The sequence below is a fragment of the Thunnus maccoyii genome, chromosome 5, assembly GCF_910596095.1.
Source record: "Thunnus maccoyii chromosome 5, fThuMac1.1, whole genome shotgun sequence".
NCBI classification, from domain to species: domain Eukaryota; kingdom Metazoa; phylum Chordata; class Actinopteri; order Scombriformes; family Scombridae; genus Thunnus; species Thunnus maccoyii.
In genome coordinates this window covers 10,424,930-10,444,344 of record NC_056537.1, presented here as the reverse complement: position 1 = coordinate 10,444,344, position 19,415 = coordinate 10,424,930, and the positions used below count along the sequence as shown (strand labels likewise).

Here is a 19,415-nt window from a genome sequence, read left to right as displayed (position 1 = left end):
TCCCATCCACGACAGTATCATAGTGCCTCAAGCAGGTCTATCTGCAGCTAAGTAAACAGTGTAGTCACCATCATGTGCTATGGGTTATTTTTGGAAGATGGGAATAGTTATGTTCTTCAAGGGATTTAAAAGAATTTATAGCTTCGGTTGGGATTTTGAGGCTTTAGATGCAATTGTCCTGAGCTCAAGTTTACTTTAGGATAAAAGCAGTGTAGAAATGGCAAGATTTTAATTGTTTCAAATAATAATTTCACTCTTGCAACAAGTGAACCCCTTTAAAATCAACCAAGTCAGTGTTTTTCTTTTTGACAAATGTGGCACATTGTTAATCAACTATGAATGAAAAGATGAGAAGGACAAGTGGAGATCTGTCTTTTGCAACAAGTCCTCCAAATTAAACAAACAAATAAGACTGGAACCACTGGGTGACACTATATACAACATATATACAGTTAGCACAAGTCAAATGGGAAGCACAAAATCATACAGGTGGACTAAATCAAAATTTTAGAAGTGCTGTAAAGATGATAAATTAAATATAAAATGATCCTCATAACCCTTTATAGGATGTGAATTTCTCATAGTAAACGTGAGATGTTTCTGTTGACTTCATGTGCATACTAACACCAATTTTACCACTGAAGGTTTACAGTATACCATACTTAAGCAACAGTTATTTGGGCCTCTCTGTACATATATTCACCACTGATTCCTCAAGTAATTTACAGTTTACTGTTGTATTACTGTTGTTTAGACTTGATTTCTTAGCCTATTTGACAGTTGAATGCATTCAGGAGACTTACAAATTTTGAGGTGTCTAATATTTATGTAATGCCTCTGAAATATTTACACCAAAAATCACACCACGAGGGACAATTCTTTCATTACGTATTTTTTTGGGGCCTTTTTTCCCCTGGTGCCTTTTCTCACACTATCCCCCCGAACAGGACTCAACATCATGTTCATGTCCAGTCACACTAACTCTACTCCAAATCTATTGCACAGACTACAACCCATTTCAGGGCCTAATCAGATTATCACACTTGTCGAGGCAGTTGGCCAAGGGTCTTTGTTGTGTTGCTGTATCAGTGCCAAATCACTGTAGGTTGTACTGAACACATCTATAATCATGTGTTTACTACTACCAACATAAATTATGTGGTTTATAGTGTGATTTTGTCACATTATGAGTATGAAGACCTTTAAAAACAGTTAAATTAAGCACCATTTACAGAATAACTTAAAAAATTAATGGTCATTTTAGCTTATGAATAAAAATTATGTATTGGCATATACATACCTAAGCATGGTGTTCCATGTCATGCAATTTTTTTCCCCAACTTAACTTTATTTATACTTTTATGAATTCTTTTTCATACACACATATAAAACAATGTATAGTGCAATGCAGGGTAGCAAGGGTGCCATGAATAAGTATAATTAGAATAAAATAAATACATAAATAATCTAATTAAAATAAATAACTGATTTGAGAGGGGAAAAAAGGAAGTAAAAAGAAGTAAAATCACACAAATAAGTCGTATCAATTAAATTTCCAGACAGTTTTTAAAGCCTTGTTCAAAGAAGAAGACATTATTTCATAGTCTTTGACATCATTGAAAGCAAACACTTTTTTTTCTGTCATGTCATGTGTTGTTGAGATAACTTTAGGAAAAGGAGTTGTGGGATTTACGTGGCGCATTTAAACTCACCACGACACGCACTCTGGCTCAGGTATGCTTCCAGGCCTGTGATTGGACGTTGGGCTGTCAGTTCGGAAGCATGTTTGTCAAGTCCAACCAATCAGCTTGCGTGTTGTTGGCCGGTCCACCGGTTCGCCGGTCGGGTTGCAGCTGAGAAAAGGGGAAACAACTGGCGGCGCAGGCAGCATCGGCGGTGCGGTGCTGTGCTATGGACCCCAGGGACAATGTCGAGACAGGGGAGACGGAAAACATCCCGGAGCTGCTCTACGTGCCGATTCCAGATGAAGCACCGGGCAAGAAAGAGCAGGAGAAGCTGTCAGGGGTCGTCAAAAACGTCCACAGAAAACTGCGCAGGAAATATAGAGAGGGTAAGCAGCCTCAGCGGGCCCCTCTGTCTGTCTCTGGCCCTGTAGCCGAGAGGCTAACACTGAACGTTAGCTGACAAATACTTAATAATAACACTTTCTGTACACGGTTATCACAGCAAACATATTCTACTCGTTTAACGTTACTCCTGCCGAGCAAACGGTCTTGTTTTGTAGCTATGTTAGCTTTTATGGACTGCAGTCGGCAGCAGCAGAAGAGGGTTGCACTCAGCAAAGCAAGGCCTTTAAATCTACTTAAAGGACAGGTTCACAATTTTTCAAGTCTGTCAGGTGCCCAAATGAACATTGAAATAGGGTTTTCCTCTCTGTAATCATTCCTCCTGTTCATACTGGCCATTAGAAGACCCCTTCATACTGCACTTATAATGTGAGTGATGGGGGCCAAAAGCTACAATTCTATGCAAAAATGTATTTAAAAATTAATCTGAAGCTAATATGAAGTTTCAGCTGTCCAAATGAGTCAAATCAAGTAGATATCTCTCAACATCACAGTCTTTTTAATGCCAGAGTCCCTCTTTTTGTTACGATACTTCCACCGCAGCTCAACAGGGAAACACTGTCTGAGAAAACACAAAGAGGGAATTTGATGCTAAAAAGACTGTAAATGTGGCAGATATCCACTCGATATGACTAACTCAGACTGCTGAAGCCTCATATAAGCTTCAGATAAACTTTTAAATGTATTTTTTGTACAAAATGAATGTGTGGATTTTGGCCTTCCCTTACATTAAAAGCACGATTTTAAGGGAATCTTTTAGCCAGTATGAACAAGAGGAATGATTACAGCGAGGAAAACCTCTTTCAGTGTTCATACGGGCATCTGACTGTTTGTTTAAGACAGACTTGATAAATTGTGAACCTAACCTCACATACACTGCAAATGTTATTGCTGTAAGGCACTAATGTAAACTCTGATTGGCTCTCTCCTAAAACCAGTAGATAGACAAACCTAGACGCTAATGTGTTACCAATTGGAACCTATCTGACAATGAATGACAGTGTATTGCCTGCCAAAAAAAGATAACTGTGGATTCAACAAACATGTGGTATACCGAAGTAGCTTTATTTTAGTGTATTGGTGTCAAGGACAAAATATATTACCCAAATAAGTTAAGGATTAGGCCTATAATAAGTCATGTTTTAGTGGATGTAAAATAGCTCTGCTTCAACTGATACTCCTTCTCTCTCATTGAAATATTCAGAATCTTTTAAATATGCTATATATAATATATGCTAACTACTGGATGCAGGATGCATTCTCAGTAAGAGCTGGAGTTTTCCCATCATGCATGTCTAAGTTGCATGTCAGACCATACTGGGCCTCCAAACCGGTTGTGTTGTCACAAAATCCTGCTTGTACTGTATGTGCAGATTTAAGGTGAGCACAAAAGCAACTTGAAACCTTCAGCAGATTAATTTGAAATTTGCTTTTGAGTGGGGAAACTCTGCACAAGCATCATTATGCACAGTGAGGGTCAAATATTCAAGCGAGGTAACAATAAGCAAAACACATTTTTGAGCTGTGGGGGACTTTAAGTACTCATAAAGTGACTCCTATAATCCCTGATACAGATTTGATTTACAGATCTCTGATGGTAGACGTATGTCTGCCGTCTCATGATGCTGTATGTATTGTCATATCACTCAACTCCGTCTACTGCTGCTTCTTACTGTTTTCTTTCCCACACTTTTTACGGCAAGAAGTCTGGCACCATGAGAGTGAAGTGCTTGCACATTTTATAGAAGGTCAATCAGTCACATCCGAGAAAATAAGTAGACACGGTTCTAAGGAGTATTTTCTTCCTCTTTTTTGCAATTATGGGAGGCACAAGAAGGCAAAGAGTTGTCAGCTAATAGCAGCAGAGGATACTGTATCTCTCAGATAGTGATTTGTCACATTGCAGACATTGACAAACGATTGAGTTCACCTGGGCTATTGCTCTACATCACTTTTTTCTTGTTTTACTCAAGCCCACAACAATTTGAAAATAAAATGAGAATGGCCTTAATGGACATTTTGCAGATACAAAAAATGCAAAATTGAATGAAGCTTAATTCCCTCATTTGTTCGAGTGGCTAAAAAAAACTAGTTAATGGATCTTTTTTTTTTTTTTAAAGCTTTATGCTACTGAAAGGATTCCTATGCATGCCTGGCGGTCAAACTGAGGCTATGTCAACGTTGGAGTCAGTGTGCAATCATGAGCAGCCATCTGCCCAGGAAACAAAAACCTCTGTCTCATTTCTTATCATGAGTCAACGTGGACAAGAGCATAGTGTAAAAATGGGAAGTTTGGAAAACCCCTTTTTATAACACATCAGCTGTTTTTCTCAGACACTGACATATGACATCAGAGTGTCAGTCATTGTGCTCAACATCTTGGAGGCTCATAGGATAAGTGGCATTTCACTTTACAGCATTGACAGAGAGGCTTATTCAAGCTGCAAGCCTTCAGTTGAAGACTGCTGGTAGTTTGCAGTGCCTACCAGCAAGGCCCTGGATTTAAAAAAAAAAAAACTTTCTGCAATGCCTACCCACACAGAAGCTTTGTGCTGTTGTTGATGCTGCACTCTCATTTTCTCTCTCTGAGAAATGCACAGTCCTACTGAGACTGTGTAGGAGGGGAACACAAAAAGGCAAATTCAAAAGAGCAGGTGCAAAATCTTTATCTTGAGAAAAGAAAAATTCATTCATCTGGATCATCTTTTTATTTTAGCAGAATAACAGCAGTCTGTAGGCTTTAGGACTTAGACTATTTAACTTTGCACATATAAAGATCTTAAATATAATTGAGGTTGTCTCAAAATCAAAAACAATCCTTTAACAATTTCACTGCTCTCAAATCTCAAAGTAAACTGCAGAAAGAGTTTAACTAGCTTCAAACAGTTACTCAAAAAAAATCCAAAAGGAGTTTCAGGAGTCGGTCTCATGCTGCAGCAAATATGGCCACATTCTGGTGTTTCATTTGTCTTGTAAATAGTGCATAAAGATGTGAAGTTGTGCAGTTTGTTTAGGCTCTTTCCCAGTTTATTAACTTGAAAAACACCACATAACCATGATATAGTGTTTTTTAAATGTACTGTTAAATCAAGTCATGTTTTGAATAAAAGTTAAATCAGAAAATATTCAGACAAAGTGAGGCAAGTTTGTTGTTTTTGGAGACTAGAACAGCACAGAGAAGTTGTCCTGCGAGCAGACCTCATGATTGGTTAATAAGTAAAGCATGATCTGGTAGGCTTGGCATTGAATCACAGCGGTCATGCTTTCAGAGCACTGCTGTTTACCACCACTCCTCTTGTTGTCCTTTCATTTCTGCAAATCTGATATAGAGTCTTTTTTTCATGTGGTCATGGGATTTCTTCTTTATCGGCGTGTTTGCCTATGCTACAGGCTGTAAACTTCTGAGCAGCTGTGAAGATGTACTGAGGGGAATTTTTGTGGACATTATTGTTACTGTGAAATGGCTATTTGAAGATGATTTTTAGAGAAGTGGTTCCACTTCTGTGCTGGCAAAGACGAGCGAACATGGAGGCAATGTTGAAGCGACAGAGAACCAGCAGTGGCTAGAGCTTTTTTCTGCATGTTTTTCCAAAGGATTACAATCATGTTTTGGTGCTGAAGTGGATGAACAAAGTTGGCAAGTAGGTGGTGAAAGTTTGCTACTTTCTGGGTATAGGCCTGGTCAGACTATAAGAAGACAGAACCTATTAGTAACTTAACCTTGTAAGTCTTAAATGATCCCTATATGTTGTGAGGTCTGTGATCGATTGATTGATTTATTTTTCTCTTTTTTGTTGGTTCTGTCCTGATTTTATGGTTTTTCGCAGTGGGCGACTTCGATAAGATCTGGCGTGAGCATTGTGAGGATGCGCAGACACTGAGCGAGTACGCCCTTGCCATGAAGAATCTCGCTGACAACCACTGGGCCATAAACTGCGAAGGAGAGGGTCGCATCGAATGGTGTCGCAGGTACAGCTGACTTCAAACGTCCTTTCAGTTGCAATTATAGACCACATGACAACGAAATGTGACTCATCTGAACCTGTACTACGTGCTTTTGTGACATGTCACAGTAAGGTTTGAGTAGTGTTTTGATTCTACTTCCACAGTGTCTGTCAAGAATATTTCTTAGATGGCGGGATAAAAAGAATGTTAGAGAAGGATGAGAAAAGTGCCACGCTCGCCATGGGTCTGACTGCAGCGTCTGTAAGTGCCCAACCGTACAGCACCATCCCCAGGTAAGTTGTAAACTTCATCTGCCATAAAAGTAGACTCTTGTGTCCCTATTCCACACTACATACTAACTGAATAAAGTATGTACTTTATACTAATATAATAGTATTATCATAGTATACTTATAGTATGCTGTTAGTATACTAGAAATCAACATGCATTACTGTTTCATACTAAAATGATACCATATGTGCAGCATCAGACGTTCAAACTGTGACTCTGCTGTCACACTGCAAATTAAACTTAAAGAAAAGCAAAGTTTACTGTGTATGTTCTTGTCTCTGCACCACCATTCTTAAATAAATTTACTTTAAGCTCAAGTTTAAGTTAAGCATTGTTTAACAATTAGGTCACTGCGTATCAAATCAGATAAGGTTGTTGCAGCACCGTCTCAGATTTTGTTCAGACCTTGTCTATATCATGAATGGGTCCCAAATACCAAGGCCTGTGAAATATTTCCTATGTTTTTATATTTTTTCAGCCCTTGATACTATTTCATTTTTATAACCTCAAAAACGCCTTATCTGGGAAGCCATGTTTGGGGATTAATATCTTGACAAGTATTGTTCCTAGCCTAACCAAGCTTTGTAGGATGGAAGACAAACATGTGTTCTGTTTACCAAAACCATTTAACACCTGTACTGCATCTGGAAAAAAGTGCAAAATTCCTAAACGAGAGCGATACTGAGCGTACTACAAACCCACATTTTTGCACCATTTTTGCATATGATACCACTCATTATTTTTTCTGCAAATACAATCTGTTATTAATTTTGTGCCAATATTTGTGGTCTCTACCACCAATGGGCATGAAGATATTATGAATAAAACAAGGTGTGGAAGCATATTTGGTAATTTTCATAGGACCAAAATAGTATGTGGGGTAGCTTGTAGGAACATAAAAATGTACATGGAAATTGCTTGATGGATGGTTATTAAGAGCCAATGTCCTTCTGTTTTTCCCTCATACAAAAAAATAGACACAGATTTGAGAGATATTTTACCTATGGCAGAAAAATGTCCATTTCAGGATTACATTTTTTTTTGCCTCAGTATCTCCGTGACTATTGAATTCCTGTGTCATAGGAATTGTAAGAATTAAAGGACAAACATGTTTTCAGTATGTTCATTGGAATAGAGTATAAGGAGGAATAAGTGGTGTCCTAAATGGCCCTCTCAGTAGTGGGAGTATCTAAATGTGTTTCCACCTATAAGGTTGGATGTGTTTATACATATAATATATATGTATTATATAGACAAAACTTTGAACAAAATCTGAGATGGTGCTGCAACCGCTTTCCTGGATTCTGTCTGATTTGACTCAGAATGACCCAGTTGTGCAGATCAAGAGCACACTCAGAATCAAGGGTTAGCGTTATTGTTTTAGTATGCACAGTGACATTTTTGCAGATGCACGCTACATATATAAAACCTGCTTAGAGTAATTGTGTAATATGGAATTTGGACACATTTAGAAACCGTAAGAGAAAGCAGACTTGAAAGTACAGTCTAAAGTCTGTGGCGTTATATAAAAATGAAATTATAGAGACTGCCCTGATGATGGTGTGTGTTTTCTAAGCTTTGACCTCTAAAGCCTGAACTCTGAAAATTCTTTTTTTCTGGATTCTTTGTCCATGACCAATTCGGCTTGACAAGATGTTCCACAGTTTTAAAGTTTTTTTCCAAAACACCTTCTGTTTTTTTTTTTTTCTTGTTTATTTCTGCTCCTACATATTTACATATTTGTCACATGTAGTAGTAAATCTGGACTAATGCAAATGATCACCATCAGACGAATTTTCACATTGCTATAACTGAAAACATACAGCTCTCCTAGTGGCCCCCAGAGACACAATTCAAAAGCATTGGGTATCAGGAACAACATGCACCATTTTTGCTATTATTAGAGTCTAGCTGCTCGAGAATCTAACGTTAAAGTATGACCTCAATTTCACTTCTGAGGGACATGAATATCTATACCTAACATCTGGTCAGTAGCAGGTCTCTGACTCACTCATTTATAGTTTCTACTGCACTTATAAAATGCTTAGTGGGGCATGCTTATCAAGTGTGTCAAGTGTGTAATAATATACCATGAAAGTAATGGCATACATACGCCTCAATGACTAGCACGAACTTTGTATATTGAATCACCGGCTGGAGAAAATATCATTATTGTTAGTTATGAAATAGGTGTTTCTTTTTGTCTCCTTTCTCTTTATAAAAAAGCATCTGCAGTTTTATTGCGAAATTATGTGTGGAACTCCATCCTCACCACAACCTTCTGTAACATGTAGCAGACAAACTTTTCAGTGGTAACACATGAACTATGGAAAAGATTGAACTGGCATAGATTATCTGATGCTATTCAAATTTAATTATATGGCTCATCATGCAGGGCAAAGAGACCGTGTTGGATACAAAAGTTACATGTTTGTCTTACAGTAAGCAATTTGTGTGTGTGAAGTTTTAATACAGTTTGTTCGTTGCAGCTCAATCTCTCAACTGGGGAAAATGCGCCTTCTTGACGTGGGAAGCTGCTTCAACCCTTTCTTGAAGTTTGATGAATTCCTTACAGTTGGTATTGACATAGTGCCTGCAGTTGAGGTAAGAGTTATTATTATTCATTCTGTTCGCTTTTTGTTGACATGTTAAATGTATGAGGTTTTCCTGTCTGCTGGGTCAATGCTTGGCATTACAAAGCAAAAGCAACACCAGAAATAACTCATGCAGGCTATTGGTGTTGTGGTTAGACAGCTTCGGTGAACAATTTCAGCAGAAAGCAGAACGAAAAGTGCAGCACACTCTGCAGCTGCAAGCGGAGAAACTTTATCGGCAGTGACAACGGCAGTTCATGCAAAAGAGCAACATATCAGGTGTGAACCTTTTTTATGTGCTGATTTTCTGCCTTTTCTCTCTCCCTTTAGAGTGTGTACAAGTGTGACTTCCTCAACCTTCAGCTCCAGCAGCCTCTCCAGCTGGCAGGCGACGCGGTAGAGGCCTTCCTCCGCCAGCTCCACAACCCCATCGACGCTCTGCCTGCCCAGCTTTTCCACGTGGTGGTCTTCTCCCTGCTCCTCTCCTACTTCCCCTCACCATACCAGCGCTGGATCTGCTGCAAGAAGGCCCACGAGCTGCTGGAGCTGCACGGCCTGCTGCTCATCATCACGCCCGATTCCTCCCACCAAAACCGCCACGCCCTCATGATGCGCAGCTGGCGTGTCGCGGTGGAGTCGCTGGGCTTCAAGCGCTACAAATACGTCAAGTATTCCCACATGCATCTCATCGCCTTCCGTAAGGTGTCTCTCGCAACCACCAGCGACCTGGTGTCACGCAACTACCCCGAGATGCTCTACATCCCTCAGGACTTCCACTCCAATGAGGAGGAAGACTGTGCCGACGTGCCCGTGCAGGTGCGCTCCGATTTTGAGGATGACCAGCTGGCTTGGGGCTTCACGGAGCTACCTGACACGCCCTATGATTCAGATTCTGGGGAGAGCCAGAGCAGCTCTGTGCCTGGCTTCCATGAGCTAGAGGACCCCATCCTGCTTCAGAGCTAGGCTAAACCAGCTACTCCCCGCCCCTCCTCCTCCTCCCCTCTCCCCTCTTTTCTCTATGTAACTGTCATCTCCCCTTCAACTGCTGCGCTGCCAAATTTAACCTGCTGCATTTTTCTCCCACTTCTCCTCCCTCTCCCCCCCCAAAACAATGCAGTTTGCACAGTGTGAAAGAGAGAAGTTTACAGATTATTTTCTCATATCCACACTCCTTTGAGAGTACACACGCATACACGCACACATACACACATACACACACACACTAAGATGGATATATTTTGATAAATAGCTAGATTTTTTAAGAGTTGGAAAGTTGAATGCCCTTAAGATATCTAAAGTCCCTGCTCCTCGATTTCCATCCCATCTTCCAATCAGCTCTCAATAACAAAAGTCAGCTTGTCTACATCTGTACTCAGTCTCTATTTGAATAAGCTAGTGTGGCAGGCTGCTTAGTACAAAAGCCAAATACAGCAACCCGAGCAGTCTGACATGAGTTTGATTAAACTGGAGAGACTCGAGATGGAACGACTGGACTTGGTACGCTTGCTTCTGTCACAGTCATGCAGCTAGACTTTCTGAAAATTCTTGATGTGCATTTAGTTTTCCAAGACGAAAAAAGTTGAAATATATATTCTCAACAGTCAAAACATTGGTGTTGTCCAGTGTTAAGTGTGGCAATGCCATTTTAACTTGGCATCCTCTGAATGATTTGTGTATCTTTTACAAGAAAGTGGTATTTGTAGCATTTTAAACATTTTCAGAACCATATGGTAGGAGTATTATTAGGTTTACTAATGTGAAACTGTAACTGTGTTTACTCATTGTGTAACAAGGTACGAGTGTCTCAAAGTAGGTATTACACTTTTTTTTTTTTTTTTCCTCTTCGTTGTCCTCACAGATATTAATACTGAATTATCTCCTGTTAGATTTCCAATACACTTTTTCTTCTCAAGCAAAGAAATAGTACAACAGCGCAAGTCAATATCCCATATCAGATGGACTTAACAGCACCAGTATCCTTTGACACAATTTTGTAACTTTGATGTGAAAATATGGTAAGTACTCTGCCTCCGAAAAAGGATCCAGATCTGAGCTCCTCACAGTGAGAAAATTCGCCTTAACAGAAGATTTGCACTAGTTTACTGTTTTGTCATATGGAACCTCTGAAAAGGTGAGAAACTGTAGATTTTAGCAATAGCAAGTGAGATCTGATCCGAAAATACTGAATCCAGCGGGGAGGGGAGGGGAGGGGGGAGATTTTAGCTAAAGACACTACCAGATGACATGTTAGTGTGTGTTCCTGCCTGTCCCTGAACAGGCCAAATGTGTGGGTGCGGTTGGGTTTGTGAGTGTGAATGAAGGAATTAATTTATGTTGATGTGTTTTTTGTCGGTGGCACTTTATCATTGATCCCAAAGGGTGTCACAGATGTAATTATTTTCTTAAGATGACAGTTTGACAACCAGTATGATGGGCCCATAAGATAATACCAATAAGTCTAAGGTGCCTTCTTTGTTCACAATTATGTTGCAAGCAGAAGTTCATGACCCAGGTGAAAAAGGAACTCATTATCCTTTCACACAAAAAGATGTCAAGCTTCTTTGACCAAATGCTACATACAGCTGTCCCGTTCTTCTTTGTCATATTAATGGTTAACAAGAAACATTTCCTGTGTTGACGTAATAATGTGTTGTTGCCATTCTCATATCATTTGCCAGTTAATGCACATCTCTCTGCTGATATCTCCTCTGTTTTTACCGGGAAAATGGAAAAAAAAAAAAAAAAAAATCACGGTATCACACATTCAGATCTTTAAAGAAGCGTGTTTTGTGATATATTTGGTGCATTTGTCTTCCAATGTTTCTTTTGGCCCATTTTGCATGAGACAGTTCATCTTCATTATCAACATTTTCAACAATGCAGAACAATGTGTGCTTATAGTATGGTTGTGTTTCTCTTTTATAAATGAATGTAAATGTTAAGTGTCTGTGTGGTTTTTTTTGTGTGTGTGATGTGCCTTTACTTATAAACATTCAAAATACATAACATATTAGGTTATGAAGAGGTGGCTGAGGCTCAGGAGGTTGAGCAGGTTATTTATTAATGTTTGGTTGATGGCTAACTCCTTCTGCCTAATGAAACCTGGAGCACCTGGGCCTGGTGACCACTGTGGATCTCTCTCTCTTTCTCTTGCCCGCATCCTCTTTTTGCTTTTGTTTGGCTTTTGGTTTTGTTTTGTCACTTCAAAACAGCCTACACTAAATTATTCACATGCGTCCACATTTATACCACTGATGCCTCTGGCTGACACACTTCACAACCTAGTTTACTTTTATTAACTTCTATTTTCTTTATTATAGTAAATAACATCCTAGTAAATATAAAGTAGCTGCAAACATCATAGTTCAAAACCAGCAGTTATAAATTCTGGGCTGAAAAATGTTAACAAATGGGTAACCCCACCACCAAGTATCAAAACACAGAACTGGAACCATATTCACTGGTGGTTTTATACACATAAAATCTGTATTTTATTTAGTAATGTGCATTATACATAGTAACACTTTAAACTAATACTGTAAGCAGAGCTGCAACCATTAGTTGGATTGTTTTGAGTCGTTTTTTTTAAGAAGAAAATGTCAAAATTTTCTGATTCCAGCTTCTTAAATGTGAATATTTTCTGGTTTCTTCAGTCCTCTGTGACAGTAAACTGAATATCTTTGGGTTGTGGACAAAACAAGATATTTGAAGACAGCTTTGGGAAACAGTCATCAACATTTTCTGACATTTTATGGACCAAACAACTAATCAATTAATCAAGAAAATAATAGACAGATTAATTGATAATGAAAATAACAGTTAGTTGTAGCCCTATTATTAATTAATACATTATTCACAGTAATATATTTAACTTATACTGATATGTAACATATGCTGATGCCAAATGTGGCAATGGTAACCATTGTGCTGCAACAGAGGGCAGAAATACCTTTGCTGAGTTGTATCCAAAACCCCCTCAAATCTGGAGCTAGGATGCTGGGGGTCCTGACTTCGATGGAGTATCTAGATAACTTCTGCTTGATGATAAAAGAAGATGACATCACAACTAGTTTGGAAGCCGATCCTGCTCGAATATGCCACTTACACAAGTGTGATGTGGAAACTTGATGTTTCCAGCGCACATATACTGAGATATAGGATACTTTTTTAATACTTCAATTTCTATTGCATTTTCAGCTCTGGACACAAAAGCATGAGCACACATACAATATAATACTAAATAATACAACACTGAACAAATACAACAAAAACAGCTGTCCAGGGCAGCTCAGACATGTATACACTCTCATTCTCAGTTATTCCATAACTTAATAACAGTTCAGTTACTTGTTGGCATTGTGTTTCATGTAAATGATCCACGTTTCCCAGGTCTTGTCGAAGGAGGCTCAGCTTTATACCAGAGAATTGACTTTTCAGTGAAGTAGGAGACGTCTTGTGTCAAGCAGTTAAACTTTTTAAATGAAAAATATTTACATATTCATGGATTCTGGATTTTTTTAGTGAGGGAGAAGGAGAAGATGTAATTTTAAGAATTTCTAACTAGGTAATTGAACTTATATATCAGACAAAAATTATTATTCAAATCAGTGCATTTTTATATGTATTAAACGTGTCTGGAGGGGATCTTTAATTTTTACAGTAAAAAGAAAATACGTATTGGGCCTTTAATTGTGGCAGAGCCCTTTTGACCCTACGTCCTTGCCGTAGTTGCAGCCGTTCAGAGCGTCATGGCGCCTGTCATCTGACTCAAAACTTTTGACGTGACAAACTTTTCTGCTGATATGTCTTTCCATCTCCTGACAGCTGATTGTAGGGCGCTCCATCTTAGACCTTTTACAAACCGCAGCGGACATCAGATGAGAAACATACAAATATGAAACTCCACGATGTAACGTTAAACGGTAATGCGCGCTAACGTTTACCCGTGCAAAGATGAAGCTGGTTGCTAACGGTTGCTAAGTTCGCTAAACTTTGGATGTCGCGGGATTTCAGTATCATAAGTGCATTAAAGCGTCTTTATAACTCATCCAAGTGCCTGTTTTGACTTCGGACAGTTAGTCATTGGTGTCAAAATGTGTCGTTTTCTACGCTACTGCGTCAGCCACTGCCTTCATGCGGCGATGACACGGCTGGAGGAGGTCAACGGGGAGGTGAGCATGTGGTCATCTGTCCGGTGGTTGGGCTACCTGTCCAGTCTAAACCTGTTGGTCGCCCTGTGCCTGGGGCTCTATGCCCGGTGGGAAAGCACCGCGGAGTCCACTCTTCTTATCATTTTGGTTTTGGCTCTATTTGTCCTCGGAATAGCGAGTGTACTGTACTACTTCTTCAGTATGGAGAGGGTCAGCCTCAGCCTCCTGCACCTGTGGTTCGGCTTCCTCCTGGGTCTGCTGTGTTTCCTCAGCAGCCCCGCCTTGGAGAGTGACGTGAAGGAGCAGGCGGCCAACTACCTGCTGCTGGCCAGTGTGGCCTTGAGGACGCTGTGGGCGCTGCTGGAGAGACTGTTGGGATGTACCAGGTACCGCCCGGCCTTCCTCACATCGGCAGAGCGGCTGGAGCTGGCGGGCTTTGCCGCCGCCAGCACGGCGCTGCTCATCCAGAAGTCCCTGAGCGTCATGGTGCTGGTGATGGCGCTGGCCACGGTCATGGTTGCCCTCAGGATGAAGGCTCTCCTGGCGTTACCCAACCTGGTCTGCTTCGCTGTCATCACCGCTGTGCTGTTCTTCAAGACTCTCAACATCACCACCAACCCTTTCGCCCTCGCCTGCTTCTTCAGCCAGCTCATCTGTGACCCTCTGCTGGATGTGTACTTCAGCGGTCTCTCTGTGACCGAGCGCTGGCAGCCTTTCCTGGTGTGGAAGGGTTTGTGGCGTCGGCTCTCCCTCTTGCCTCTGCTGGTGGTGGAGGTGATCTTCATCATTCTGGCAGCGCGGAAGCTGACAGACCTGGACCAGTGGTACCTGATGATCCCAGGATTTGCGGTGTGCGCACTCTTCTGGGCCATCTGCCACATGGTGTTTGTCATCACAGTGTGGGGCTTTCACACCAAGCTCAGTGACTGCCAGAGGCTGTGCGTGATCCAGGGGTCAGGGGTCAGCGGGCTGGATAGGGTCATGGCCTCTAAGGGCATGAGACACTTCTGCCTCATCTCTGAACGCCTCGTGCTCTTCACACTGGTGTCAACTGTTGCTGTTGCTGCTTTTTCTTGGCAGGTAGGGGCAGCAAGACATACAACATGTAATTTAACCTTTACAGAGCGATATCACATAACATTAACTAAATATATAGCAGTGCTGTATGGATCAATCATGCTGCAAATTTGGAATTCATGGTTTAGACCACAGGACTGCCTGAAAAAGTGCCTTACATTTTCCATTTCATGTTATTAAAAGACACACTGAGTTGTTCAATGATTGATTTGAGAACCATAAATTGAAAAATACACTTATACCTACTCCTACATGTAATCAGAATTTGATATTTCACTGTTAAGAACTTATGTTTTTAGGAGCGTGTTCTTATTCTCAGCTAAATAGTTTATTTTTTCCTTCATGTTCTTGCGGTCAGGCCTCCAGCAGCATTTTTGTGAGCATGTTTCTGTTGGTGCTGCCTCTGGAGTCTCTGTTCCACGGCCTTTTCCATGAACTCGGAAACAGCCTGGGAGGAACCTGTGTGGGCTACGCGTTGGTCATCCCCACCAACTTCTGCAGGTAAATGCATCATGCAAACACATACACCTGTACTTTGTAGGTTCATCAGATGATTGGTGTCAGAGTAGGATACCAGTCAATTTCTGGTGAATTGTTATAAGTAATTTTTATAATATGAGTTACTATGAAAAAAAGCAAGAGGCTGCTGTATTTTCTGTATATTTTGAAGTCTCTTTTGACTCAGTAAATGGCCAAACCTTCGTAGACATGATCAGTTCACTCAAACTCTGCTGTTTTCTTTGCGTTTTCCCTTGTAGTTCTGACGGTCAGCCCCTGCTGCTGCCTCCAGATCAGGTGCAGGAGCTGAACAGGCGCTCTACAGGCATGTTGAACCATGTGCAGCGTTTCTTCGCCCACCACCTGATCGACAGTTTTGGTTGCGATTATTCCACCAGCGGAGTGACCCTGGAGGCTCTGCAGGCCAAGCTCAAATCCTTCTTGGAGCTCCGCACCGCTGACGGGCCTCGCCACGACACCTACGTGATCTACTACAGCGGTCACACCCACCGATCTGGAGAGTGGGCGCTGGCAGGTGAGAGGGGTAGCGATAGTTTTGGATTAAGATGGCAAATTTAGCACACTTTGTGTTGATAACTGAGCATTTAAATGCTAAAATAATTATAAGCTAGGGCTACAGTGAATTTTGTAATAACTGTGATTATGATTTCGAGCTTTAATGATGCAATGTTTCAACCTTCAGGTCCTGACAAAACCTTAAAAGTTCAAGATTGAAGTTTTAATTGTAGCATCCTTGAAAAAACTTTTAAAATATGGGGAGCTTACAATATTCAGTGTGCAGACTACATGATTATTCTGCAGTCACACTTTAACCCTCATTTCTTACCGTCATTTTGTTGTAATTTTAGTAAGTTGAGCTTATTCTACTCTTCCGGCCATTTTGAGTGTTTGCCAAATGCCTCATCTGTAAATGTAAAACAGCGCACTATAAATACCGTATGTTCCACCTGTGTGAACTTTGATGTCTTTGTCTACAGGAGGAGACACTCTTCGTCTGGATCAGATCTTGGAGTGGTGGAGAGAGAAGAACGGCAGCTTCTGCTCGCGCCTCATTCTGGTGCTAGACTGCGACGACTCGTTGCCGTGGGTGAAGGAGGTCAAGAAGGTGGAGGGCGTGCACGTGGCGGTGCAGGGTGCAACTCTCGCCCGTGTGACGGACGTCGAGCAGCAGGACCCCCCGCAGCTCGGAGACTTCACCTCTCAGTGGGTGGAGTATAACTGCAACGCCAACAGCCACATCCAGTGGTCGGAGAGGGGCAGGGCGGTCTCTGCCTCCTACGGCATCTCTAAACACTGGAGCGACTACACGCTTCACCTGCCGACAGGAAGTGACGTCACCAACCACTGGAGCATGTACTTCCCTCGGATGACCTACCCGGTGGTGCAGATGGCGTTGTGGTGCGGCGGCCTGAACCTGCTGTGGCTCTGCAGCGCCTGCCTGCGATGTCTCAGGAGAGTCAAACTCAACTGGTTTCCACCAGCGATACTGGACACTGGCCAAGGCTTCAAACTGGTCAGATCTTGAACAAAGCCTATTTTTTTTTATTTCTAGAATATATTCCTCACAGAATATTTTCTGAAAGGCAATGAGGTTTTTGAACCCTCAACATAGGCAGCTATTGAATCATACACTCCTTACTAACCAGTATCCATTAAGTTACTGAAAATCTTAGTTACTGATTGGTGCATTTTGAAATTCTGTCTTTTTAGTACTGGTTTTTATATTCCTTGCAAATTGTTCTATTAATGTTGGATTTTAGATTTGATAATATGTCAGTTTATGTGATGATACTGAGCACATTGATACTATTTTGCACATTTTTACATCGTATGCACTGTTAGATCTGATTCCATCTTGATATTAAGAACATTCGCACTGTGCCTTTTTACCGTAAAATCACCAAAGAACATGACGCTCACTAAGGCTGATCTTTGTAACCTTGAACCAAAGTGGCAGCGGTACATCTTCAAAGGAGATCAAAATGTTATATAATCGTATTTTAATTGTGAAATGATTTCCGCCTACACCCTTCTGTAATCTACAGTGTATTTTATGAAATGCATTTGGTCAAAGCTTGAATATATTCAGAGCGCTGCTTTGTGTCTATTGTAACAGAAATGTCTAATGCTTTTGAGTTGATTCTTAAATCTACTCCAGCAGCTTCAGGGACTCCAGAAAGAGTTGTAACTCTACTGGTGAATGCACTACAAGCTGAGGTGTGAGAACTACAGTATTTATCTCATAAGAAACACCAGATTGGAAAATGCATTGATCCATCATTGATGATGGGATCCATCTACTTCCTGGGGTGTTTTTTTACAGATTATTGTACTATGCAAGTTTATTATAATCAGTTTTACGTGTAAGTAAAGGATTCATGGTGAGATAATCAGGTGAAAGATGGAGTCTGAGCTATGCAATAAAGGAAAAGTGGGATTTCACGGCTCAAAGTGTGAATTTAATGGGATCCTAACTCCTCATTGGATACATTCAATCATAAACTACATTAAATGAGTTATTTTTTATGTGTCAGACACTAGGAGAAGGCCAACAAATTAATCTAATTTCCAATTATACAAAGTAAATGATCTGCACTTGTGTACTGCTTTTAACGGAAGAATAACTTTTTTATGGTCTATCTCCTAAAACTTTCTTTATTTCTTGAAATATAGAGAAAATAGACTGTTAAATTAGAGTTTAGTTATATTAAGTTTAAAAACAGTTGATTTCCAGAGGAAAGTCCCTGAAACAACTACTCTTTTTAAACATTTATTATTGTAAACTTAAGTTTTCATACTGAATTGTAAACTTCCCTGAAGACACATTTAACATTCTTGCTTACTCAGCTGACCTGCTGTGCAGTGAATGAATGACTAGTTTAAGATAACATAGCATTTAATTGAAAGTGTAATAGTTGAACACTGTCTCTGCTTTAACTATAATAAGTGCCAAATTTGATCATTTTGCTTAAGTAACAAGTACTAAAGTTACTTTCCAGGAAAAGTTCTTGTAAATTATGAGGAAATTACAAATTATCATGCCAAAGCAATCTCTCATTCACTAATGTACACATTCATTGCATTGCTGGCATGTTATGCTCAAGGTCAGTATGACAAACAGTCAGGTGGAGCTGGGGATTGAACCTACAACACTTGAGCAACCTGCTCTACTACCTTTGACCCACAGCTACACAATAGGAGGAGAGGCGTTGGTTAAAATATGAGGAAAATGTTCTAGTGTAGAGATGGATTCAGCCAAAATTACCTTGATTTTGTCAAAACTAAGTTTGATAAGTAACCTTTTTCCTACATATTTTTATAGTAAGTGACAAAAGTCCAAAGTACCTGCCACTCGTCTACAAAGTGGAGTGCATGTAATGTGGTTTCTGACTTGTCCAGTCCAACCTGTTGGCCTCATCAGTGGAATAATTGTGTGCATGGATACAGCTGCTTCTGTTTGTGGAAACGCTGTAAACAGTGAGCCTTTGCCTGCAGGGAGTAATTTATAATAGTCAAGACATATAGTATCATTGTGATATGAGGCCAGCAGAACCACATTGGATGAAATACTGTAAGAAAATACCAATAGTTAGATTTTAGAAGTTAAACTTTGCCAACTGATATGTTAATAATCCATCTGCGACTGTTGAAATTCAGGTTTTCGGTTGATTTTATTGAAAACATTATAAAATTATGTGGTGCAGCAGCATATTTCAGTTTTTATGATCTTTAACATGTTCACATTTACACAA

At 40.4% G+C, this 19,415-nt stretch overlaps 2 protein-coding genes across 2 annotated transcripts; both read left to right on the top strand.

Annotated features, from left to right (window-relative positions):
• The first annotated feature begins 1,819 nt into the window (after positions 1-1,819).
• Positions 1,820-11,859, top strand: bmt2 (base methyltransferase of 25S rRNA 2 homolog). The gene is made up of 5 exons (XM_042411079.1): positions 1,820-2,071; positions 5,915-6,056; positions 6,197-6,325; positions 8,813-8,927; positions 9,248-11,859. Exons 1-5 carry the CDS (start codon positions 1,912-1,914, stop codon positions 9,878-9,880), a joined length of 1,179 nt encoding a protein of 392 aa, XP_042267013.1. The 5' UTR covers positions 1,820-1,911; the 3' UTR covers positions 9,881-11,859.
• A 1,749-nt stretch (positions 11,860-13,608) lies between these two features.
• Positions 13,609-18,105, top strand: tmem168b (transmembrane protein 168b). The gene is made up of 4 exons (XM_042411554.1): positions 13,609-15,147; positions 15,503-15,645; positions 15,903-16,177; positions 16,641-18,105. The coding sequence occupies exons 1-4, from the start codon at positions 14,011-14,013 to the stop codon at positions 17,186-17,188; spliced, it is 2,103 nt and encodes a 700-aa protein (XP_042267488.1). The 5' UTR covers positions 13,609-14,010; the 3' UTR covers positions 17,189-18,105.
• Positions 18,106-19,415: the final 1,310 nt, after the last annotated feature.

Excerpts from the sequence above, each read along its gene's own strand:
- tmem168b (XM_042411554.1), top strand. The coding sequence starts at position 14,011 with ATGTGTCGTTTTCTACGCTACTGCGTCAGCCACTGCCTTCATGCGGCG. Across the intron at positions 15,148-15,502 it reads TTGCTGCTTTTTCTTGGCAG|GCCTCCAGCAGCATTTTTGT; the intron begins GTAGGGGCAGCA and ends TCTTGCGGTCAG. Across the intron at positions 16,178-16,640 it reads TGGAGAGTGGGCGCTGGCAG|GAGGAGACACTCTTCGTCTG; the intron begins GTGAGAGGGGTA and ends CTTTGTCTACAG.
- bmt2 (XM_042411079.1), top strand. The coding sequence starts at position 1,912 with ATGGACCCCAGGGACAATGTCGAGACAGGGGAGACGGAAAACATCCCG. Across the intron at positions 2,072-5,914 it reads GCGCAGGAAATATAGAGAGG|TGGGCGACTTCGATAAGATC; the intron begins GTAAGCAGCCTC and ends GGTTTTTCGCAG. Across the intron at positions 6,057-6,196 it reads CGCATCGAATGGTGTCGCAG|TGTCTGTCAAGAATATTTCT; the intron begins GTACAGCTGACT and ends CTACTTCCACAG.